A 23,478-nucleotide genomic window follows, 5' to 3' on the forward strand; every position below is an offset into this window, starting at 1 on the left:
GTGAACAGCCCAGTGTGGGGAGAGAGAAGAAGAGAGAAATGGGAGAAGAAATGGGAATAAAGTAAGAAAGAGGGAGGGCAAGAGAGATCAGAGAGAAAGAGAAGAGAGAAAAGCATGTGGCAGTATTGACATAAAGAAGAAAAGAATTATGACAGGAGCGGATGGAGAAGGTAAAACAGTAAGAGACAGAGAAAAAAGAAATTAGCGTCTGAATGTAGTTGGCCCAGGAAATGGAAATGACTGTTTAGGGGATTTGTAGGTAGAAAGACAGGCATGATTCCATTATCTTCAATTTTGGAAAACGGGAACATCAGTCATCCAGGTGCCTGTGTCCCGGCTTCTCCCTCTGCACATGCATCTTTCCCATCTCACAGACAAGGATGGCGTTCCCAACACTCTCCTTGTCTCGGTCACTCTTCTGGTCATTTTGGTGTCTCAGTTTTCCCTGCCTCTCTATCCATTATGCACAGCGCCTCTTCCCCAGTATTCCTGCAAACGTTCCCCTCTCCCATCCCCAGGGACACATTCTTAACCCCTGCCTTGCCCTGGGGTGGCTCTGCTGGCCAGACACAGCCCAGCCTTCCTGGGGGTGGGGATGGGTCTGCGGCCCTTTTGGTGGGAAGAGGGCTCTTCCCCAAGTCCCTTGACCCCTTCCCACTGTCTCACCAGGACGTTGTACTGAGAAACGGAGATGTTGCTGGGGTGGACGGTCAGCCGGACGCACTGCTTCACCTCGGAGGCGAACCTTCGGGGCTCTCTGGACCGCTCACAGCGCTCCTTCCGGGTGCACCTGGCGAGGACAGAGCGACCCACGGGGACTCAGGATGCGGCTCCTGGTGCACCAAGGGGCTGGCACGGAGGCCTGGCACTGCCAGCAGCAACTAGGAGGTGCCCAGGACTAACCTAGTTTCCTTTCACCAGCCTGTCCAACCCCCATCACGTCCACATTGGAAGAAGGCAATTCCAACCACTGGTTGCCACATCAAACCCCTAAAAGTCACCCCAAAGTGCTCTCAAGGCCTCCTCATTCACAGAAACAGGTGAAAGTCCTTTCTATCCCCCCTCTCCACTCACTCTCATCCCTCACCACCCTCTCCCTCCTTAGCAAACCGAGGCTATTCTTTCCAGATTTCTCCTCTTTCTGATTTCCTTGCTTTTGTGCACCCCAGCTCCTCTGTCTGGATGCCCCTCTCACCACATTACCCTCACCCAACTTCTACCTATCCCTCTAGACAAGGTTCAACCATGCTCTTGCCATGGCGCCCCTCTCCCCACCAGCCCGCTCCTCAGTTCAGTTCAGTTTAGTCGCTCAGTCATGTCCGACTCTTTGTGACCCCATGAATTGCAGCACACCAGGCCTCCCTGTCCATCACCATCTCCTGGAGTTCACTCAAACTCACGTCCATCAAGTCCGTGATGCCATCCAGCCATCTCATCCTCTGTCGTCCCCTTTTCCTCCTGCCCCCAATGCCTCCCAGCATCAGAGTCTTTTCCAATGAGTCAACTCTTCGCATGAGGTGGCCAAAGTACTGGAGTTTCAGCTTTAGCATCATTCCTTCCAAAGAACACCCAGGGCTGATCTCCTTTAGAGTGGACTGGTTGGATCTCCTTGCAGTCCAAGGGACTCTCAAGAATCTTCTCCAACACCACAGCTCAAAAGCATCAATTCTTTGGCGCTCAGCTTTCCTCACAGTCCAACTCTCACATCCATACATGACCACAGGATTCTCCAGGCAAGAACACTGGACTGGGTTACCATTTCCTTCTCCCCTTGCTCAAGGTCACCAGCTAATCAGAGAAGCCTGCATTTAAACACAGATCAACTCTGGACCCTCCATTCTCACCCACTGTGCTCTGCCTCCCCAAAGCTTCTACTAAACCCATTTCCCTTGCCATTCTGATGTCCCCTTCTGTGCTTAGGAAAAGTTAAAAATTTCCCTCCAATCTTCTTTTCTAGGCTAATCTCTGTTTTTGCCTGCCACTGGAAGCACTTTGAATATCACTGAGACTTGTGAATTCTCCAGGACTCATCTAGAAATCACATCCCAAGGGTGAAAGGTCAGCTAAGAGTGTGGTCGTCTCCAAGGCGCCCCTGAGCTGCTCTAGCAGACCCATGGCAACAAGGGCATCTGCCTAAAAGTCTGGGAAGTTAATTTACCAGGCTAGCTCCTCTGCGCGGACTTCATTACCTCCAGCCATTAAGCTAATGTTATGGACTTTTCCAGGGTGTCTGCACTGACATCGCTATTAATAGTGTTATTACTCCCATTAACAGCAGACCCAGAGAGCTGGTACGAACTTCAATTATTCACTGACTCCCCAACTTTGAAGTTCCTATTTCCAAGAGCAATCAGTAGATCTGAAAAATGGCTTTGATTAAGTTATGAAGAGAGGAAAAATGAAGCTACTTTCAGCCCAAACATCACCAGGAGTTACCAAATAGAGTTCAGGCAGAAAAGAGGTGACTCTCTCTCTGTTGCAGGGGGTACAAAGGAACTCTGGTGGGAGAATCTCACGACAAGGTCTAGCTGCATGGTTCGCTGCTCCCAGAGTTCATGGGACTGCATCTTTCCACAGCTCCCAAGAGCCTGAAACTAACCATGTATCATCTCCCTTCAGATTTAGGTCTGCAGTGCAGGAGACTCAGGTTTGATCCCTGGGTCAGGAAGATCCCCTGGAGAAGGGAATGGTTACCTAGTCCAGTATTCTTGCCTGGAGAATTCCATGGACAGAGGAACCTGGTGGGCTATAGTCCATGGGGTCGCAAAGAGTCAGACATGACTAAAACTTTCACTTTGAAGGGAATGGCTACCCACTCCAGTTTTCTTGCCTGGAGAATTCCATGGACAGAGGAGCTTGGCAGGCTACAATCAATGGGGTTGCAAAAAGGCAGACACAACTGAGCGACTAACCCTGAGCACAAGTACATGGAAGCCATCTATAGCTTTCAGTTTTCAAGATCCCATCCTGCTCTGTACTCTTAGGCAAATTACTCTAAGATCATGGCATCTGGTCCCATCACTTCATGGCAAAAAGATGGGTAAACAGTGGAAACAGTGGCTGACTTTATTTTTCTGGGCTCCAAAATCACTGCAGATGGTGATTGCAGCCAAGTAAAAGACACTTACTCCTTGGAAGGAAAGTTATGACCAACCTAGACAGCATATTAAAAAGCAGAGACATTACTTTCTCAACAAAGGTTCATCTAGTCAAGGCTATGGTTTTTCCAGTGTGGATCCAGTATGGATCCACTATGGATGTGAGAGTTAGACTATAAAAAAGGCTGAGCGCTGAAGAATTGATGCTTTTGAACTGTGGTGTTGGAGAAGACTCTTGAGAGTCCCTTGGACTGCAAGGAGATCCAACCAGTCCAACCTAAAGGAGATCAGTCCTGGGTGGTTCATTGGAAGGACTGATGTTGAAGCTGAAACTCTAATACTTTGGCCATCTGATGTGAAGAGCTGACTCCTTTGAAAAGACCCTGATGCTGGGAAAGATTGAGTGCAGGAGGAGAAGGGGATGACAGAGGATGGGATGGTTGGATGGCACCACCAAGTCAATAGACATGAGTTTGGGTAAACTCCGGGAGTTGGTGATGGACAGGGAGGCCTGGTGTGCTGTGGTTCATGGAGTCGCAGAGTCAGACACAACTGAGCGACTGAACTGAACTGAATTTGCTGCCTCAGTTTTCTCATCTGTCAAATGGGGACAAAACAGTACCTACCTAATGTGGTTATTTATGAGGGCTAAAAGAGGATGTGAGTAAAGCATGGAAGACAGCAGCTGATGTATAATAAGCCCTCCATAAAAGCTAATGCTACTGTCCCATCCCTCCTCCACATTCCCCATCCAAGTCCTCCAAATCACAGCTGATGCAGAAGTACAGAGCTCCTCTCAGTCTGGCCCATGGGGCAAATCAGGGATGAAAAGAGAAGGATAGGGGAAGCACTTTTCCTCTTAATGAGGGAGAGGGAGCCCCAGAGGGCAGCAGGGAGCAAAGAGGAAAAGCCTGGGTTGTAGCTCTGCTTTCTTCCCAGCTGTCAAAGGGTATTGAGGACTCAGCTCTCTTCACAGAAAGTCAAGTTTAAGGTCAGTGTCAGGGATGTTTTGACATTTCTACTATCCCTCAAGGCCTGTGAGGGCGGAAGCTGTGAATGTCCAAAAGCAGACAATTGACCTTAGAAGTGATGGGGAAATGGAGGGGAAGAGTGGATTCCTTCTGGGTTCTTACAGGGTCTGGTGGGGTAATGGCTTTAGTGCTTCTGGCACTCTGATATCTCACTAGCCCAGGCAAGAGCTGGGAAATATGAAAAGGGTTAATTTATGACCCCTGGTAGGGAGGTGGTGCTGCTGGCTTGGATCTTTCCTTCAAAGGAACTACAGGGACTTCCCAGAGCATCTCTTTGCATTCCATTGTGGGGGCACCTTGTGCATGGCGGAAGACCCTGCTTCATCCGTTTTCCAGGCAGGACTCAAATAGAGCATGCCGTATGGCTTTGAGTTTCTAGACAACCATTCCTGACAGCACCAGGGCTGCCCCCACCGAACACAGACTTGCAAGAAGTGGGCTGCAGCAAGACAGCCCAGGCCCGGGATTGGAGTCCGACCCTGCTAAGCTCCTCTTCCCTCTCCCCCTTACTCCAGTTTCTCTGCAGAGGGTCCTCCAGCCCCATTCCAGAGGTGCTAAAAGCCCTTGGGGACAAAGGCCCTGGCCCCTGGAGGGGTTATTATTCAAGTCAGTGGTTCCAATGAGATTATCCTGTCTAATGAAGCAGCTCCTACCGCCTCCCCTAAGCCTGAACTTTCACTGCTGGAGAGTTCCCAGCCAAGTGGAAAATTAGAAGGGAGAGGAGTGGAAGAAGGAAGGGGGTGAGGGGTAGAGAAAGAGGCGGTGATTAAGTTCTCCAGAAATTGATTCCTAAATACGGCGATAGAAATATTAACTCTCAGGGCTGCCGGCCGGGCAAGCAAATTTCAATTTGGAAGGGGGGCTATTTGTGAGTCCGAACTTGGCGAGCCTCCAAACGAGTCAGCGGGGGGCATACATCATTGCTGGTCCATCTCCCCAGGCCCTCCAGGGTGGGTCTACCTGCAGGCCTCGGATATCAGAACTAGCTCCTTGCCTCTCCCCACAGGCAATTCCCTAGTCCTCAACCTTTCATGATGGTCATGCTTAAAGTGCAGTATTTGGGGAATCTGTGTTTAGAACATGAAGGGGTTGGAAAAAATGGAATGGAGGTGGGGCTTTCAAATGAACTTTATAGAAAAGTTAAGAGGAACCTTATTCAAGTTGGAGATCCTGGGGGCACAAAAGGACTTGCATTTTGGAATCAGTTTGGACTTGACTAAGGAGACATTTAGTCCCTGGTGGCTCAGTGGTAAAGAACCTGCCTGCCATTGCAGGGGATGTGGGTTCAATCCCTGGGTTGGGAAGATCCCCTGGAAAAGGAAATGGCAACCCACTCCAGTGTTCTTGACTGGGAAATTCCATGGACAGAGGAGCCTGGAGTCACAAGAGAGTCAGACATGACTTAGCAATTAAAAAATAAGAATCAACAATGGAACAAATTGCTCTCTCCGCCCTTTCCCAGGTGGCCCTGGGACAGCCACACACACACACACACACACACACACACACACACACACAACTGTTTCAGACAAGGTGTGGCTGGTTGGGGTTGGCTGAAGCAGGAAGACTTCCCAGCAGTGGGTTAGTCCCAGCCACCCTGCCAGAACCCTCCGGGGAGGACAGGGAGGGGACAGGGACCATGGAGGAGGCCCTGGGTCAGACACACGACCCCTGCTTACACTGCCACTAAAGTCAGAGCTGCTTCCCGGCCCCCCAGGGGTTGCTCGCACATCCTCTCCTTAATTTTCAAGGCGTGGCTGTAAGATGGCTCTTGTCACAGCCATTATATAGCAAAGGAGACTGAGCCCAGACAGGGTCTGTCCGTGGACAGGTTCTTCTTAGTTTAACCCACTGCTTCTGCTCCAAGTAGCAGCATTTTTTCATTTCTTTCCTTTGTTCCATCTTGGCAGAAGCTATACAAAGTGAGTCCTGAAGAGTGACCCATGCCAAGCCATCCTGGGGAGGGCATCCTTCCAGGAGAAGAAATCAGCAAAGAGGAGGGGTCCCCAGGTGGGGAAGGGAAAGACTTTCTCAAAGCTGATCATATCTCTCCCCTGTTAATGTCGTGGGTTACATGAGCCTCCCAGGGGTGACGCTGGTGACCCTGCTGAAGAAAGGTAACGTCTGGGCCAATCGATGGGGCTGGGTCTGCAGGGATCCCGTTACCTTCTTGGCCTGGGCATGGGAGGGGAAGTGGGAGAGGGGGCTGGGGACCTGGTGGTTGGAGGGAGGGTTCCAGGCCCAGGACAAGTGAAGGCTGGGCTTCAGGGCTGTAGGTGGGCTGTCGCATTTCCTTTCCTTCACCCAAGACAGAATAGGCTAGGGCCCAGTAGGGTGGAGGCCCTGCCAAAAAAAAAAGGCTCAAGGCGATGGACAAATAGATACCCAGTTTGTTGAAGCTTTTGTTATCAGTGGAACCCACCAAGCCCGTGGGCTGGGACCTGGGGCTGCAAGAGAGGGCTACAGGGGTGACCCTCTGTGCAACTGGGCTGGCAGGCCTGATTGAGGGTGGTGAGTAACAGGCGGGAGGGTTTCAATTACATGAGCATTTCTTAAGCTTGTTCAGTCTGTAGCCCACCTGTGCCCTTGCTGGTACAAACAGCCCTTTCAGCTACCTGAGCCACCTGTTGGTGGGGGCCCCTCCTTGAACTTCACACATGCTCTCTCTCCTCCTGCTCCTCCATCTGTTTCTGTCCCTCCCTGTCTGTCTCTCTCTCTCTCTCTCACACACACACCTGCTGTCATTCTCTTCCTGCAAAGTTCCCCATCGCCTCACTCCCTCCAACCATGGGAAAAGTTGGCAAAAGTGACAGAGAAAGTGGATGTATCTTGAAATCACAAGGAAGCCCATTACCAATGCTCTTTTGCAGGGATTTTCCTGGGGTTGGCTGGCTGGAATCGCAGCACTTAGCTCAGGGTCTTGCCTGCTGTGCAAACTCGAGAAACGTGCTGATTCTACTGTAGACTGCGACCCTCACCCCATCCCTGGATCACAGGCCTGGTTTCCGGGGACTTGCTGCCAGGCAGAAGGTCTAATATGGGTCCCTCTGTGTGCCTGAGCCTAGCAGAGTGCCTGGCACAGGAGGCCCAGGGCTGGTGTGAGAGATACAGGGACAAGTCTTTGTGTATGGGCATGGAGCCTCCAAAGTGATGAAACCCCTGCAGTCTTCCCCTCCCTAGTAAACTCAGGTGCCCCGATGGAGCATCTACACGTTCTCTGGCATCCTTGTCCTTCCCCACTGCCTCTGCCCAACCCCAGCCTGCTCCCTTACCTCCTGCTCAGCCTGAGTCCTCATCTATCAATTCGTAGCTATGAATGCCCAGTTGGCATCTATTTCAGATGAAAGGGATGCAAATGGCATATTTAGGAGAAGCAATGTCTGGCTTTGCCCTGAACTTAAGCAAATAAGAAAGAAAGGCCCCCTGGGAAGAATTAAGACAGGGCATGAGGGAACTTTCCGGAGAAGTTGTTGTTCAGTTGCTAAGTCGAGTGCAACTCTTTGTGACCCCCCTGAAATCATCATGCCAGACTTCCCAGTCCCTCACTATCTCCCAGAGCATCCTCCAACTCACGTCCATTGAGTTGATGATGCCATCCAACCATCTCATCCTCTGTCATCCCCTTCATCTCCTGCCCTCAATCTTTCCCAGCATCAGGGTCTTTTCCAGTGAGTGTGCCCCTCGCACCAGGTGACCAAAGTATTGGAGCTTCAGCTTCAGCATCAGTTCTTCCAATGAATATTCAAGGTTGATTTCCCATAGAATTGACTGGTTTAATCTGCTTGCAGTCCAAGGGACTCTCAAGAGTCTTCTCCACAATTCAAAAGCATCAATTCTTTGGCGCTCAGCCTTCTTCATGTTCCAACTCTCACATCAGTAGATGACTAGTGGAAAAACCATAGCTTTGACTGTACAGACCTTTGTCGGCAAAGTGATGTCTCTGCTTTTAATATGCAGTCTAGGTTTGTCATAGCTTTTCTTGATAAGAGAATATTGTATATCTTGATGGGGTATGGATTACCTTGGTTTATGCATTGATCAAAAATTTTCAGACTGTACACAGAGCATCCATTTATCTCACTCTATGTAAATTAAATATTAAATCCTGATTCAAAGCATCTTAGAAGATCCAGGGATCCACTCTTCTCCACCTGACCATGTGGGCCAGGGGTTTCTCCTGGTTATTAACTCTGGGAGGGAGGAAGGATCCAGGTACAGATTGTCACGGAGGGCAGGCAGCTTGGGTCTAGGATGTTCATGAGCTGAGTGCTCCCGGGAGTTGGGGTTTACATCAGCACAGCCCCGAGCACCAGGTCCTTCCCACAGCCAGGAAGCTCAAGGTCACGGAGAATCACACCTTGAGCCAGCAGAGCACTCTAGAGATGGGATGCTGCCCCAGGTGGCTACACAGTTGGGGGATGTGCAGTTTGGACTTGGCAGCAGGTGCCCCAAGTTCACATCCATGGCTGTTTACTTTAGGCCATGCTGTGAATAGGGTGGCTGGGCTTCCCAGTGCAGGCTGGTGGCCTCTTTCATGAACTGTCTGGACTTCACCTTGGACCCAGTCCACTCCTGTTTTCTGCCAGGAGGCAGGTATTAGGTTACTGAGGAGAAACTGAGGCCAGGTAGGAGTCACCTCTGGGACCTGCTCCTGTCATTCCCGTTTAGCTCAGCTCTAGAGCGGGGAGGTGGGAGTACTCGTAGCCCCCTGTACTACTGTCTCAGAGCCTCAGGGCACTGCTCCTCACACGGCTCTGTGCTATGCGGGGTGGGCCGGCATCGCCAGGCAGGATCAAAGCTGACACAGAGACTGGCCTTTGGGTCCCACAGGCATAGAGTGTCAGGGGGGGCTGGCTTTCCTGATCGCCCTTAAACGATGCCAGGTGTGAAAGCCTCATGCCAGGAGAAGCTGAGCCATCCTTGGCCGAGCTGAACGCCAGCTGCCAAAGGCCCCTAAGGAAGCCATGGATCTGGAGCATGGCCCCTTTCTGAGAGGCCTCACTGAGTGGGACAAAGAAAACGACTTCCCCGCTGCCTTGTAAAATATCATCCGGGCAACTCTTTTGCACTGATCAGAACTGATCTGGCTTCTGAATGCAGTCTTTCCCATCCTCTGCATGCCGGCCAGTCTCAGGCATCACTGTTCTGTTAGGATACACAGCTTTGAGTATGTGCCTCTACCCAGCTTTCTGGTCATCTCTGAGCTATGTGTATTTCAGGGTAGGTCAATGGGCCTCCATTTTTTCCCACCCCCACAGTATGCCTGAGGACTTTCAAACCTTTCCTTAGCAAACTCAAGGTCTTGTGGTGCCTGAGACTGTCACCCAAAGAAGGGAGGTTGCCCGCCCTGGGCCCTTTGGGGAGGATGTGTTAGAATTTAACAGGTCACTGTAACTTTCAGAGGCACTCCTGGGGTAGAGTGAGGCAGGACCCTGCCTCCACCTTCTTATAGTTGGAAATGACTGGTAAATGTCATCGGTCACATACAGTTCAGGCTCTTAGTAAAAAATCTTTTTTTTTTTTTTAATTTATGGTACTTGTGTCCAGTATTTTTGCCTGGAGAATCCCATGGACGAGGAGCCTGGCGGGCTAAAGTCCATGGCGTTGCAAAGAGTCAGACACAATGGAAGCGACTTAGCACGCACGCATACACATATCCAACTCTTAGCATGTTAGGTTTCAACTGTTAACTAGAAGCCTGGGGTTCCTGCAATGAAAGCTTGACTGGGACCAAGTTCCACTGAGTGGGACCCAACTACTGATGGTTTTGCCAGTCAGCAATGCCAAGGCCAGAGGTCTTTGGATCCCACTGAGAAAGGCTTTCAGCTCTCCGCATGTGTCTGGGTGGTTATCTATGCCCTTCTTTCATCCCTTGGTTTATTTATCAGGATCCGTTTGCCTCCATTGCACACCATTGCCTTCTTTCCACTTCTGGAGAGTCAAATGGAGCCAGCAAGGAAGAGGCACAGGGTGGGAGTGGCAACACCAGGGCAGAGTTTCACCCACTGGTCTCGTAACCCCGGGCACAGGGCACTCGGACAGCCAGTTGAATATTCGGACAGCCCCAAGGAGAGCCTTTAGGTGCTACACACTTGAACTTAACCCTCAAATACCAGAAGATTCTGGGGAGACACTGAAGTCTGTTCAGTGACTGTTGAATCACTAATCACATAAATGATTTAGCGGCCCATGTAAGCCTGGAGAAAAAGAGTCCAATACCTTTTTCTTGCTCTTCAGCCCTGGAATATCAGTCTGCAGTCAAATTGCAACCACAAATGTCCAGAGATCTCCCTCCAGCCCCTTAGAGTGTAATGATCCCAGGTGACCCCATATCGTGACTCATCACCATTCCCACGTTGACATTTCCATACATTTTTATGGTAAGTTAACAATTTAAAGTGAAGTCAGAACACAAGAAGGGAGATAAGATTTACAAAGGATATAAGGGAGGAAGAGTAAGAAAAGAGAGGAAGAGAAGAGAGAGGTCAAATTGTAGGAGAGCAGTGACAGAGAAGAAGACGAAGAGGAAGAGAATTACCTGGGGATGTGGGAAGCAGGAGGAAACTGCCCAGAGGTACTCACGTGTTGTGGAGCACACACCAGCCACAGTGGGGGTCGCCCGAGCCAAGGCACTCGCTGCAGCTCTGATACTGACCACAGGACTCCACAGGGACTCTGGTGAGCTAGGACAGGACCACAGGAGAGACAGAGGTCAAGATTTTGTAGAACAGCCTGTAGTCTACCAGGAATTGACGTTATCTCGTCGGGTGTATCATCTAAGACTGTGCGGTAGCAGGTAGGGGCCTAGAACCCCAGATCCAAAAGAGACCTGGAGGGATTGTATTTGAGCAGATGGCTGCATAAGCATCGGTTATTTTCTTAGAAGTCCCTGGGAATAGATGCCAAAGAATTTATATCACATTGTTATCAAAGATATTTATATCCTGTACATTTAAATTTTCCCACCATCCAAACCCTCAAATATCGCTACAAACATGCAATTCATCACACATTTCTCTCTTATCAATGTAATTACCATAGATGCTTCTTCTTTCTCCATTCATGTTTCTCTTTCACCCCCCTTCCCAGACCTCCTTCAAGTTTCATCATTTTTGTGGTTCCGGAGAGCATTGCACCCAAATCCAGTACCTTCCTCTCTCTCTGTAACAAGGTGTAATCCACTCGCTTCATGCTGTCATCTGCCCACTCTCTCTTTCTCATAATGTTGGCCAACTGGCTGGCAGAGTTGTTCACTCTGGAGCTTTTAAAGAGCAGCTGTTGCTATTTCTCTTCCTACCCGCATTCTTTTCATGACTAGAGGCTTCCTCTCCAACCCCAAAACTTTATCTTCACTTTCACCAGCCACTTGTTAATGTAAAATGTTCCACATGACATTTCTGTTTGGCCCAAATGCTTCTATTTCCTGCATCCCCATAAAGATCTTTTGAATTTCTTTGTTCTCTAACATAGCTTTGCCCCAGTGTCTTCTGACATGATTTCTCAGGGCCTGAGAGATAGGAGGTACTTAATAATGATACACAGGATCAAATGGAATTTTAATTTTCTTCCTAGAGCCTTGGTCTTTCTTCTCCACTTTTACCAGTTTCTTCTTTACAAAAAGGTTCTATTTTTTGGTAATCATTCTTTTCCATTTGGGATACCTTTTTATCTCGGTGGAGGACTTCTTACCTAATCTTTCAGCTTGAGCTAAGAGAATTTGATGTGCTTATCCTTTTTTTTTTTCAAACTTTGTATTTTGTATTAGGGTATAGGCAACTATGGGCTTCCCAGGTGGAGACAGTGGTAAAGAACCTACCTACCAATGCAGGAGACATGAGAGACTCAGGTTTGATCCCTGGGTTGGGAAGATCCCCTGGAGGAGGGCATGGCAACCCACTCCCGAATTCTTGCCTGGAGAATCCCATGAACAGAGGAGCCTAGTGGGCTACAGTCCATGGGGTCACAGAGAGTTGGACTAGGCAATAGCACCCCACTCCAGTACTCTTGCCTGGAAAACCCCATGGACGGAGGAGCCTGGTAGGCTGCAGTCCATGGGGTTGCTAAGAGTCAGACGTGACTGAGTGACTTCACTTTCCCTTTTCACTTTCATGCATTGGAGAAGGAAATGGCAACCCACTCCAGTGTTCTTGCCTGGAGAATCCCAGGGATGGGGGAGCCTGGTGGGCCGCCGTCTATGGGGTCGCACAGAGTCGGACACGACTGAAGCGACTTAGCAGTAGCAAAGTGACTTAGCATGCATGTACACATAGGCGATTATATCACAGCATTAACAATGTTGTGATGGTTTCAGGTGAACAGCATAGGAACTCAGCCATACATATACATGAATCCACATATATCCATTTTCCCCTAAACTCCCGTCCCATCCAGGCTGGTTATCCTTTTTAATTTCTTGCCATCAGACAGTAGACATGGTGAAGGATAAATCACCTGACCTGGCTGAGCCTCTGTGCTTTATGAGCAAATGCAGAGGCTGTGTGTTCCCTGCTGCTTCATGGGACATCTGCCTCCATAAAATTATGTAGCACTTGGCAGGGGCTACTTGTAACTCACGCACAGGCAAACTGGCACCAGAGTCTGCTCAATTAGTCTCAGAACTCTTTCGGAATTAATAATTCATTAATTGTTACTTTCCAATCCCACATGATTTCTTTTTCTTTTCTACTTTAATTTTCTTCCTCCCTTTATGTATCTTTCCTGTTTTCTCACGTGCCCGTTGGGCAATCTTAATGACCACCATGTGTGTTCACTTCTTCCAAGGCACCTTTTAGCTTCCTGCTCCTGTACAGATTTGCCCTGGGCCTTGGTGGCCCTTTCTCCACACTCTCAGATATCTTTTTGCACATTTGGAAGTTTATCTTTCCTTCTATGACCTCTCACGCCATCAGCCTGGGCTGTGCCTCAGCTCCGTGTATATACAGCCTTTCCATTTTCATAATTGATCCTGACAATCAGCCTCTTACAAATTACACCCCTGACTCTACACATAGCCAGAAACTGACCTGCTTCCTGTTGCCTCTTTCATTTCCTTACCTACACATCAAATGGGCATAGACACTGGTCATGTAAGCATATGAATAACGGTACCCAGACCAAGCACATGGACTCCTAGGAATTCACAAGTGGTAATGAGATCCACAGGTATTCTTAATATTTCCAAAAGCCCAATGGAAATTGGATTGTTGCTGTTTTCTGTTTGTGCGCATACTCTGTGATGTATTTGCCATATTAAAAATAGGAAATATATTATTACTTAATAAATACAGTTGGTTTAGTAGGCAAAAATCTTTCAAAACTAGATGTCTAGTGATGAAAAAAGTAATAAAGGGGACCAGAGATGATGAAAGTTGGTAACATAAGCACATAATAACGTTTTCATATGTTCCAGCTGCTTGTCTAGCACTCCATATTTTGCACAGGCTTAAAGAGGAAATCACGGCTTGCTCAATCAAAAGCATTTTCTTGGTCTAAACTTAATTAATATCCTCCTTGGTTTCTCCCAGGGACATGGTCTGTAATCTGTCTCAGATGGCCATGCCATGGGATTCTGGGGTGTACAACACATGAAGCCAGCTGCTTGCTGAATCTGATCTCCTCCAAAGCCTTTATATTCACATTTCTAAAAACATCTTGCAACCGGTATTTAATAATATCACTACCCGGAATTGTTAGATAGCAACACCGATTCAATGCACATGAGTTTGATCAAACTCTGGGATATAGTGAAGGACAGGGAAGCCTGGCGTGCTGAAGTTCTTGAGGTTGCCAAGAATCAGACATGACTTAGTGACTGAACAACAAAACCACCAACTAGAATTGTAAAGCCTCTCCTCTGTTGATTTTAAACAAGAGTCATTTACGTTTGGTTGGAAAGAGTGTATGAGCCTTTGGAGCTGGGTTCAAATCCTGGTTTCACTATTTACTGGCAATGAGGTCTTATTGTCTCTGAGTCCCATTTTTCCCCTTATCTTTCAACATGGAGATAAAGGTCCCCATCAATTCAGACTCCCCATCAATTTTGGACACTACTGAATGACTAACACTTTCACTTTCTTTCACTTTGTGAATGATCAAACACATCATAAGAGAAAGTTTTTATTACTGTCATCTTTGTCATCAATAGTGTTAGTTGCTCAGTCGTGTCCAACTCTTTGCAACCCCATGGACTGTATGTAGCCTGCCAGGCTCTTCCGTCCATGGGATTCTCCAGGCAAGAATACTGGAGTGGGTTGCCATTTCCTCCTTCAGGGGATCTTCCCCACCCAGGGATTGAACTCAGGTCTCTGGCGTTGCAGGCAATTTATTTACCCTCTGAGCCATCAGGGAAGCCCAAGCTTGGGGCGGGGGAAGGGGGGGTTGGGTCTAAGTAAAAGTACACAGTAACAGCATGGATCACAAGTCCCTTGAAAGTCTATGATCTGACAGGTTAGGTTAGGTTAGTAGTTCTAATTCCCCAGCCAGTTACAGAATGGTGAAAGAGACCAGAAAAGCCGACCGAGAAAGGAAAGTTGTCATTAATACTCACTCTTTACCACCCTGTCACTTTACTTCTTCCTCCCCCATCACCCCAAAACTGCCCTGACAGCCTTCCTAGGCCTCATGAACTTGGCCAGGAGTTTAATGCCAAGAAGAACTTCCTCCTTGAACTGTGATGTTTGCTCCTAAACCATCCATTGCTTCATCCTGGCCCGGCTTCCTGGATTTATTCTACCATCTATTATATCCATTAGGAACTTTTTTTTTTTTTGCTTTTCATCAGGGCAATCCCTGTAGAAGGAAGTCCTGGGAAGTTATTATGCTACCTAACTTCCTTTCACCTTTTCTTAGAGGCTCTTTCTACCTGTATGTTCAGTCATTTGTTATTACTCTTCTGAACTTTACCTAGGTTTTCTCCATTCTCCTCAAAGAACGGATGCTAAAACAGAGGAACCACCAGGATTCTGACAGTCCACATAGAAGAGCTGCCATTATTTAAAAGCTGAGTGCCACCTCCCTTCACCTTTGCAGGACTTTCACAAAGAAAGCCAGGCTCAGAGAAATGTCCAAAGTCCCACTTTCAGGCAGTATTCTCCAGCATGACCACCTCTCCAAGGGGGACCCCATAACTCCCAATCTACGTCATTGCTTTGCCTCACTCCCCACCCCATGTAATCTGGAGAGCATCAGAAATTTGCCTGACACTTTAAATAGCTTTTGAAAATTAGATTTAGCCCACCATCTATCTGGGTGCCATTCTGTACCCTAACAACTCTGGTTACTGGCCACACCTTGCTAGGAAGCTGCACAGGTGGTCGATAGATTCGGAGTCACCTTGGCACTAGGATCCTCTCTCCCCAGACATGCAACTTCTCCACCTGCGCCTGACAGCGAACAAAGCCGCCTCTTCCATCCCCCATCTCCACTCCTCTCCTGACCCTGGAACACAAACCACTCCAGATGCAGAGCCACGATTAATTAAAAGCACCCCACGCTGATTAAAGTCTTCAGCTACAGCGCCAGGCATGCTAATTAACCGGGTGAGGGAATTCAGGCCACAGGAAGAGGTGAAAAAAGAAAGTCATGGAAGGGGGCTTCTGCTTGGAGAACAAGTCAGATAGCAACGTGACATATCTAGAGATGAGTGGACCCTAGTGGCGGATGGTCTCAGAGACCACAGACAAGAGAGGGCTGTCTCCCCTGGCCACTGGACTCTAGGACAGGTGCTGACTTAGGGGTTCAATTGCCCCCTCATTGCTTCTAGAGACAGGAGCACCGCACCCCACCAGCCACTGCCTCTCAGGACCTTGGTCTGTGTCTACACCATGCTGGGAGAGAGTGGGGCTCCTGGGGTGGAAGGTTCTAGTAGGGCAGTCTTCCTGACCCATTCTGTCAGCTTTAGGCAAAAACCTATTGGGCAGTTTGGCAGTTCCTCAAAAAACTAAACTTAGAATTTATCATACTACCTAGTAATTCTAATTCTGGGTACATATTCCCAAAGAACTGAAAGCAGGGACTTGAACTTATATACCAATATTCATAGCAACATTATTCACTATAGCCCGAAGGTAGACACCCAAGTACCCATGGACAGATGAATGGATACTGAAATGTATAAAAAAATGAATGGATAAATAAAATGTGGAATATACACACAATTAAACATTATTCAGCCTCAGAAAGGAAGGAAATTCAGACTACAGCATGGATGAACCTTAAAAACATTATTCTAAGTGAAATAAGTCAGTCACTAAAAGACAAATATTGCATGACGCCACTTATATGAGATCCAGAATAGTCAAATCCATAGAGACAGAAAATAAAAAGTGGTTGCCAGGGGCTGAGGGAAAGGGAATAGGGAGTTAGTATTTAATAGGCAGTTTGAGCGGAGAAGGCAATGGCAACCCATTCCAGTACTCTCGCCTGGAAAATCCCAAGGGCGGAGGAGCCTGGTAGGCTGCAGTCCACGGGGTTGCTAAGAGTCGGACACAACTGAGCGACTTCACTTTCACTTTTCACTTTCCTGCATTGGAGAAGGAAATGGCAACCCACTCCAGTGTTCTTGCCTGGAGAATCCCAGGGACGGGGGAGCCTGCTGGGCTGCCGTCTATGGGGTTGCACAGAGTTGGACACGACTGAAGCGACTTAGCAGCAGCAGCAGGCAGTTTGGGAAGAAAGGGTTGTAGCACAAGGAGAATGCACTTGATGATACCAAACACCTAAAATGGATAAGATGGCAAATTTATGTGAGGTGTATTTTACCATAATAAAAAAATTTAAAAAACACTATTGGCTGGATATAAGAACACCTATTTCCTGCCTAGGAGCCTGGGTCAAGGGGGAGAAGCTTTCTGTTGGTAGACTGATAATAAATTCATATGCATGAAATATTCTGAGATCCTTGAGTGAAAAGATAGGCATCATTATTCAATTTAACCTCAAATGGACAAAAGAATTTGGGATGAATGTCTCTTATCGTGTATTGTCATGTAAGTGGACCTGTCACTCTCAAGCTCTGCACCTCTGTTTCCTGATTTGGAAAAATAATGTCTTAGTCTTGTTCCATCCAGAACCATGCTTCACATCTCACCCCTTCCAAGAGGCACAGGGGAGAGGTTTGGAATTCACACACTTCCTGTGTGGTCAAATGGCCCCTGGTTTTATCAAATTGTCCTCAAATTCAGCCTCTGCCTCAGCATTTCTCATCCCTAATTATGACCAGGAACATGTGCGTGCTCATCTCTATCTCCCCTCCATGACCTTCCTGGGAATCACAACGGTTTGCTCTATCCTTTGACCACCAAGGTAAACTTCCCTGAATAATACAGTGTAGTTGTGTCTGCTTTGAAACTATGCTCAATAGACTCATCATCTCTACTCTTTTATCTGTCCAGCCCCATGAACAAGACCATGAAGTTACAAAACAATGACCCGGGATAGGGAGACAAGGAGTGACTGACAGCAGAGCAAAGGAGCCCACACAGGAGTTCAATTCATGACCTTGGTCTTTATCAGCTTCTTCACTCTAATCAATGGAACCTATTCTCTGCTGGGCCTGGGGCCTGGGTGTGCTCTTGGCAGTTGGAGGAATTTTCTCAGTTGCCTTGAGTTCTGGCCCCTACAGCCCAGCCCCTGTCCAGTTTCCCTGATATTCTGAAAGATGCTTTCCTCCAGCAGTAGGGTCCCACTCTGCCTGTTACCGTTAACTTTGCAAAGGGTGCCTGCTGTTCTGCTGATTACATTCAGGAATGTTCCATACATAGAGCATCCAGTCTGTGCGTATACCTCTAATTTGTTTAAGCATTTGACATTCTGGTCTAAATGTGAGTTATTGCTCCATCTCTCCTCTTATAATTGGATGCTAATGCTACAGTAGATACACTGAGCCTGATGGTGGGAGTTAATTTAAATGTCCAAAGGCTTCGTAAGTACCCAATTTCCTTCAAAATTGTCAAAAAAGAAAAAAATGAGGCAAGATGATGCATTAAGAAACTCCGAGAGGCTGCTGTGAGCTGTCAACCTGTGGGGATGCTGTGCCTGGTCCACCGTCCCCTGTGCTGTTCCGTCTCCTGTCCCCAAGCAAAGGAAGGAGAGTTGGGGAAAGTCCGTCCTTGTGTAGAAAATTATTAACTCAGCAATATGTACGGGAGTTAGCATCATGGTCTCGGGAAAGCCTAAGTACCTCCTTTGGTGGCCTGTGATTGCCTCTCCAGGCTTTGTTTCTGCTGTCATGGGGCTATGAAGGGGTTTTGGAGAGCCCTGTCTCCCCTTGATGGCCTCTAAGCCCCTCACTGCCAGGACATGAACTTGTGGTGGCTGAGCACTGGTCCAGGAAGCTATGTTTATTTCCTGTCACTCTAGGTGCCTGGAACACAGTCACTCATATCCTCTTTGCTCAGAAAGTGAAAGTCGTTCAGTCGTGTCCACGTCCGACTCTTTGCAACCCCATGGACTATACAGTCCATGGAATTCTCCAGGCCAGAATACTGGAGTGGATAGCCTTTCCCTTCTCCAGGGGATCTTCCAAACCCGGGGACTGAACCCAGGTCTCCCGCATTGCAGGCAGATTCTTTACCAGCTGAGCCACCAGGGAAGCCAAGTACCTTTGCTCAGAGGTGGCAGGTATTTCTCCACTTGGCAGGCTGGCAAGAGAGGCTGGGGTCAGAAGGCTGGTCACAGGCTCTGGCAGACTGTGTTCTGAGGCCCAACTCTTTACTTCCCTAAAGTAGCCTCTGACACCCCCATGCTTATTCCTACCTGACCTCATGGTGAATGGAGAGGTGGAGTGTTCTTCCCACCCTTTGACCTTGGGCTTGGCCTCAGGACTGAATCTGGCCCAGGGGATGGCAGCAAGCACAGGGCAATGGTTTGAGATATGCCCATGTGCTTGGTCTTGCCCTCCATGCTTCTGCCACTGCCATGAAGAGAGCTTCCCCAGGTAGCCGCTTCCTCTTCTGCAAAATGAACCCATGTGGAGAGACCTGAACTCAACCCCCAGAAAGGAAAGGAATCCAGCTGCTGTGGCAGCTTCAAGCAGAACTGCCTCACTTAGCCTAGATCAGCTGATGTGCAAAGGATCTGCAGGTCTGTGAGAATGAGAATCAATGCTTACTATTATATGCTACTGAGTTTGGAGGTGGTTTGTTACACAGCGTTTTGGGGACAATAGCTAACTGATACACAGGTCCGATATGCAGAAAGAAAGTCACACCTGGGTGCAAAGGTGTGAAGGGGAGAGGCTGAATGCGGAGGGGTAAGGTGGCAATGTGGTACAGGTAGTTTCAATCCTGAGCACCAGACAGGTCTACATAAACACTCAGGTTATATGCATTTGGTACCATGTAGGAGAGATTATTAAAAACTGGGACTAACTTGACAAATGAATCTTCCTAGTATATCCTGTGCTGACCAAACTCTCTATGACCATAGATCTGTAGACCTCAGCGAGGCACGGGCCCTGAGCAAAATGCCTGAAAAGACTCCGGACAGAGACTATGGCTCTGCAGAGGTGGAGAGCTGACTGGAAGCATGGATGCTTGCAGGACTCTCTGTTCTGACCTCCTGGCGGCTCCAGTGCCAGGAAATGATTTTATCTACTTGGCAGTAATAAAAGCTCCTCAGGAATAATTTGCCTTGAACTTTGCAATTTCTTCTGCTTGCCTTCTGGCCAGCGGGCTCACTCACCAGGGGCCTCACTTACTTGAGAGCAGACTGATGCCCGGGATCAAGGGCATCATCACCACTGTCCCCACCTGCCTCTCGGCAGGGGGTTCTGGGGTCAAGTTCGTTCATAAATACTCATAACTAGCAAGGATGACAGCCCCAGAGCACGAGGCTTGGGGGCTGAGGTCCCAAGCTCTCATCCCTTCTGGGTGTCTGGGTGACCTTGGACAAACCCTCTCCCTTCCTTATGCCTCCCTGGTCTCGTTTTCAGATCAGAGGACCCAGGCCTCCTCTACCTCAGAGAATCTGTCACAAAATACTACTAATACAAATAGTCTGGGAAGCTCTTTGCAAATAAAAAGTAGCAGATGTTGCGAAGGGCTGCAATTTGCTGCTATTAATAAGTATAAATGCCTAATAGGAAGCCAGTTTGCTCTGGGAACTCGGACAGCCAAGGAGCGAGCTTGACGCCGGAATCATCAACATATGCTGCTCCTCATTAGCAAATGGCAGTAGCTGGGCCAGGAGCGCTCTATGCGATTTCTGCAGCCTTGAGAAATTACCCCACCCTCCTGCCTCCCGGTGTGGGCTGCACCACAATGGCCTGCCTTCTCTTCAGCCAGACCCCTCACCAAGCGAGGAGCCATCCCTTTCCCTGCTGCACAGATGGAAAAGCCACAACCCAGAGAGGCTGAGCAGCTTGCTCAAGGTCACACAGCAGGGCGGCGGCCAAGGTGGAAACTGAAATGAAGCCGGGGCAGCCTGCATCCGGCCAGCACACACCCATTGCCTGCACACAGGTCAGGGGACTGAGAAACCACTAGTCTCTCCACCGAACCCAGGTTCCAGGGTTGAGAATTCCATAGCATTGGAGGCTGCTGACTGTAAACGAGGAAGGTTTGGCTGAATTCAGGGGCCAAGGGGCCCCTTCACGGGGGCAAAGAGGTCTATCATTGACTAGGCACCCTAAAAAGAGGCCGATAGCAGGTCTCAGCAAACCCTCCTTTTCCAGGTAGGTCCCTCGGCTCCTTTTAAGCATGGTTGGAGAGGACAACAAAGTTTGGAATCCTTTCTCTCAGAGCCAAGTAGAAGCAGAGATTTGGGGGAAAGGCAAACCTGGATTTGAATCCTGGATCCGCCACTTCCTGTGTGTCTTGGACAATTTACTTAACCTCTTTGAGTCTCCTTTCCCTTATCTAGGGATGAGAGGGAGTGCACTGAAGGGTTGTTTTGGGGATGCACTGAGATGACAGATACAAACAAGTTAGTGCAATGCCAAGAACAACTCTTCCAGCATCCTTCTCAGGTGAAATGCCCCCCTGAGGGGTGGTGCGAAGTCATCTTTAGCTCACCACACTTGGCTCTCAGCTCAGGCACAGCAAATGAGAATTAATGAGCAAGAGAGTGAAGGCTTCCATTCACGAATGAATGAAGAAATAAACTTGGTTCCTGTCAAGCTCCTACATATCCCAAGGACCCCATGGAGATCAATGACTTGACAGTCTCGGCTACCCTCCCCTCAAATTTATAATTTCTGGATTATTGCCACAAGTTTGTCGCTTTGAGTAAAGGTCAAATTCTTGGCCCTCTCTGGGCTCTCATTCACAATGAGCTCAGGAGACCCTGCAAGGTGGGCCAATCCGGTGCATCTGATAGAGGAGATGGGCAGTCAGCACACCCACATCCTGCCCAGAAAGACCCCACACCCAAAATGTGAGTGAGAAAATACCCAGGATTGGAGGAGTGTTTCACAGGGTTAATAGCAGAAGGGGGGTGTTCTTGTTGTTCTGTCTCTAAGTCATGTGTGACTCTTTGTGAGCCCATGGACTGCAGCATGCCAAGATTCCCTGTCCTTCACTATCTCCCAGAGCTTGCTCAAACTCAGGTCCATTGAGGCGGTAATGTCATCCAACAATCTCCTCCTCTATCGCCCCTTCTCCTCCTGTCTTCAGTCTTTCCCAGCACCAGGATCTTTTCCAATGAGTCGGCTCTGAGCATCAGGTGGCCAAAGAAGGGGGACAGCCAGAAACAACCTAGCTGCCAGTCCCCTCACTTTTTCAGGTGAAGCTCAGCTGCTGCAGCGTTTGTCCAGGGCCACACGGCTACCAACATTACCCTTTGACACCCAGCCCCTAGATACAGGCTCCTGCCCAAGACATCTGCTCATGACCTAGCCCTAGGGTCCGGGATGAAGGAGGAGGCGGAGCCCTGGACTCACACCCAGGGAAAGAGGAATGTGAACTTCTCTCCCCACCTCACCCCTGAGGCCAGCAGGTGGGAAGGAGCCTTTGTCCTGGGATCAAAGTGCTGCTTCGGGTCCAGCCATCTTTCATCGGGCTCCGCAGACAGACCATGGCCCCATCCAAGTGGGGACTGGGGACCTGGTGGTGTGAGTTTCCCAAACTCAGCCTGCTCAAGGGGGGCCTTTGTTCCTACAGTCAAGAAGGGGATGGAGGAGGGGCTGGCATGGTGACACCTTTATCCAGGCCTGGTTGCTGAGCCAAGCGAATTTTGAGGCATATGCCGAGACCCTCTGGCTCGCTGGCACAGCTCTTTGTGGGAAGTGGCAGGGCAGGCCTCCTCCACCCAGCATCCAGGCTTCACTCTAACTGCCTTCTGTCGAGGGCAGTGCTGGTAGCATCTCCAGCAAAGGTCTGACTGTTCAGGCCCAAGAGTGGCTGTGGGCAAATCACACGCTGATGTGAATGAGTGCACAGTGGCCCAAGCGTGTATGCCCAGACACATGTGCCTGGTAACAGGGATGGTGTTTGCACGCATCTACGGGCAGAGGTTTTCTGGGCCATGGGAGCAGCTTTGCAAGCCAATACGGCTGTTCTTGCAGAGCCCCTTTCTGGTGAGGTGGCTCCTTTGGACAGCAGACAAACATCTTCCTTCAAAACAAGGAATTCGACCCTAGGAAAAATCATGGTGTCCGGATGAAAGGAAACTGATACCCTTCATCAGGGAGCCTTTGAGGTCCCATCACCATAGCATCCCTTCTCACACAGCCAGGTGCTACTGGCTTAGGAAGGAGACAGAGACCACAGATGCCCCCAAAGAAACCCAAATCCCCTTTCTCCACTCTCACTGCCCGCCTCTGTGTAGCCAACGAACTCTCCCAGACCTACATGAGCTCCCCTTGTGAGGTCAGGAGTCAGTTTGCTGCTGAGGGTAGTGGAGGGGGTCCTCTGATGTCTGAGTTATCCTTGGATGTGCATCATCTTTGCCCACACGGGCAAATGTGACCTTTTCATTAAGAGATGCTGCCCTGAGGGCGTTTTCCAGAGTTCTTCAAATATGAAAGGACAGCAGCTAAAATGCCAGCGTTTTCAAGGGGTTTTATGCTTTATACACTGTCGGTGGGGGGTTTCGACTAGTAAAACCTTTTTGAGGAGTCATTTTGTAGTTATTACCAAAATCTAAAATGACCCAGCAAGTCTTCCTCTTAGAATCTTTCTTATAGAAATACTAGCACCTGCATACAGGTACAAGGCTTCTCTGGTGGCTCAGACGGTAAAGAGCCCACCTGCAATGTGGGAGCCCTGGCTTCTCTCCTGGGTTGGGAGGATCCCCTGGAGAAGGAAATAGTAATCCACTCCAGTATTCTTGCCTGGAGAATCCCGATGGATGGAGGGAGCCTGGTGGGCTGCAGTCCATGCGGTCGCAAAGAGTTGGACACGACTGAGCAA

The 23,478-nt window shown here is 48.9% G+C and overlaps 1 protein-coding gene across 1 annotated transcript in view; it reads right to left on the reverse strand.

The window, feature by feature from the left end:
- Nucleotides 1–23,478, reverse strand: part of PLXNA4 (plexin A4) — a 480,825-nt gene that overhangs the window by 99,219 nt on the left and 358,128 nt on the right. The window contains exons 5-6 of the mRNA XM_070369025.1: nucleotides 10,712–10,812; nucleotides 667–790 (exon numbers count right to left, since the gene is read on the reverse strand). Coding sequence (XP_070225126.1) covers nucleotides 667–790; nucleotides 10,712–10,812 — 225 coding nt within the window. The remainder of the gene's footprint in view (nucleotides 1–666; nucleotides 791–10,711; nucleotides 10,813–23,478) is intronic.

This window comes from Bos mutus, chromosome 4, assembly GCF_027580195.1.
Source record: "Bos mutus isolate GX-2022 chromosome 4, NWIPB_WYAK_1.1, whole genome shotgun sequence".
NCBI lineage: Eukaryota > Metazoa > Chordata > Mammalia > Artiodactyla > Bovidae > Bos > Bos mutus.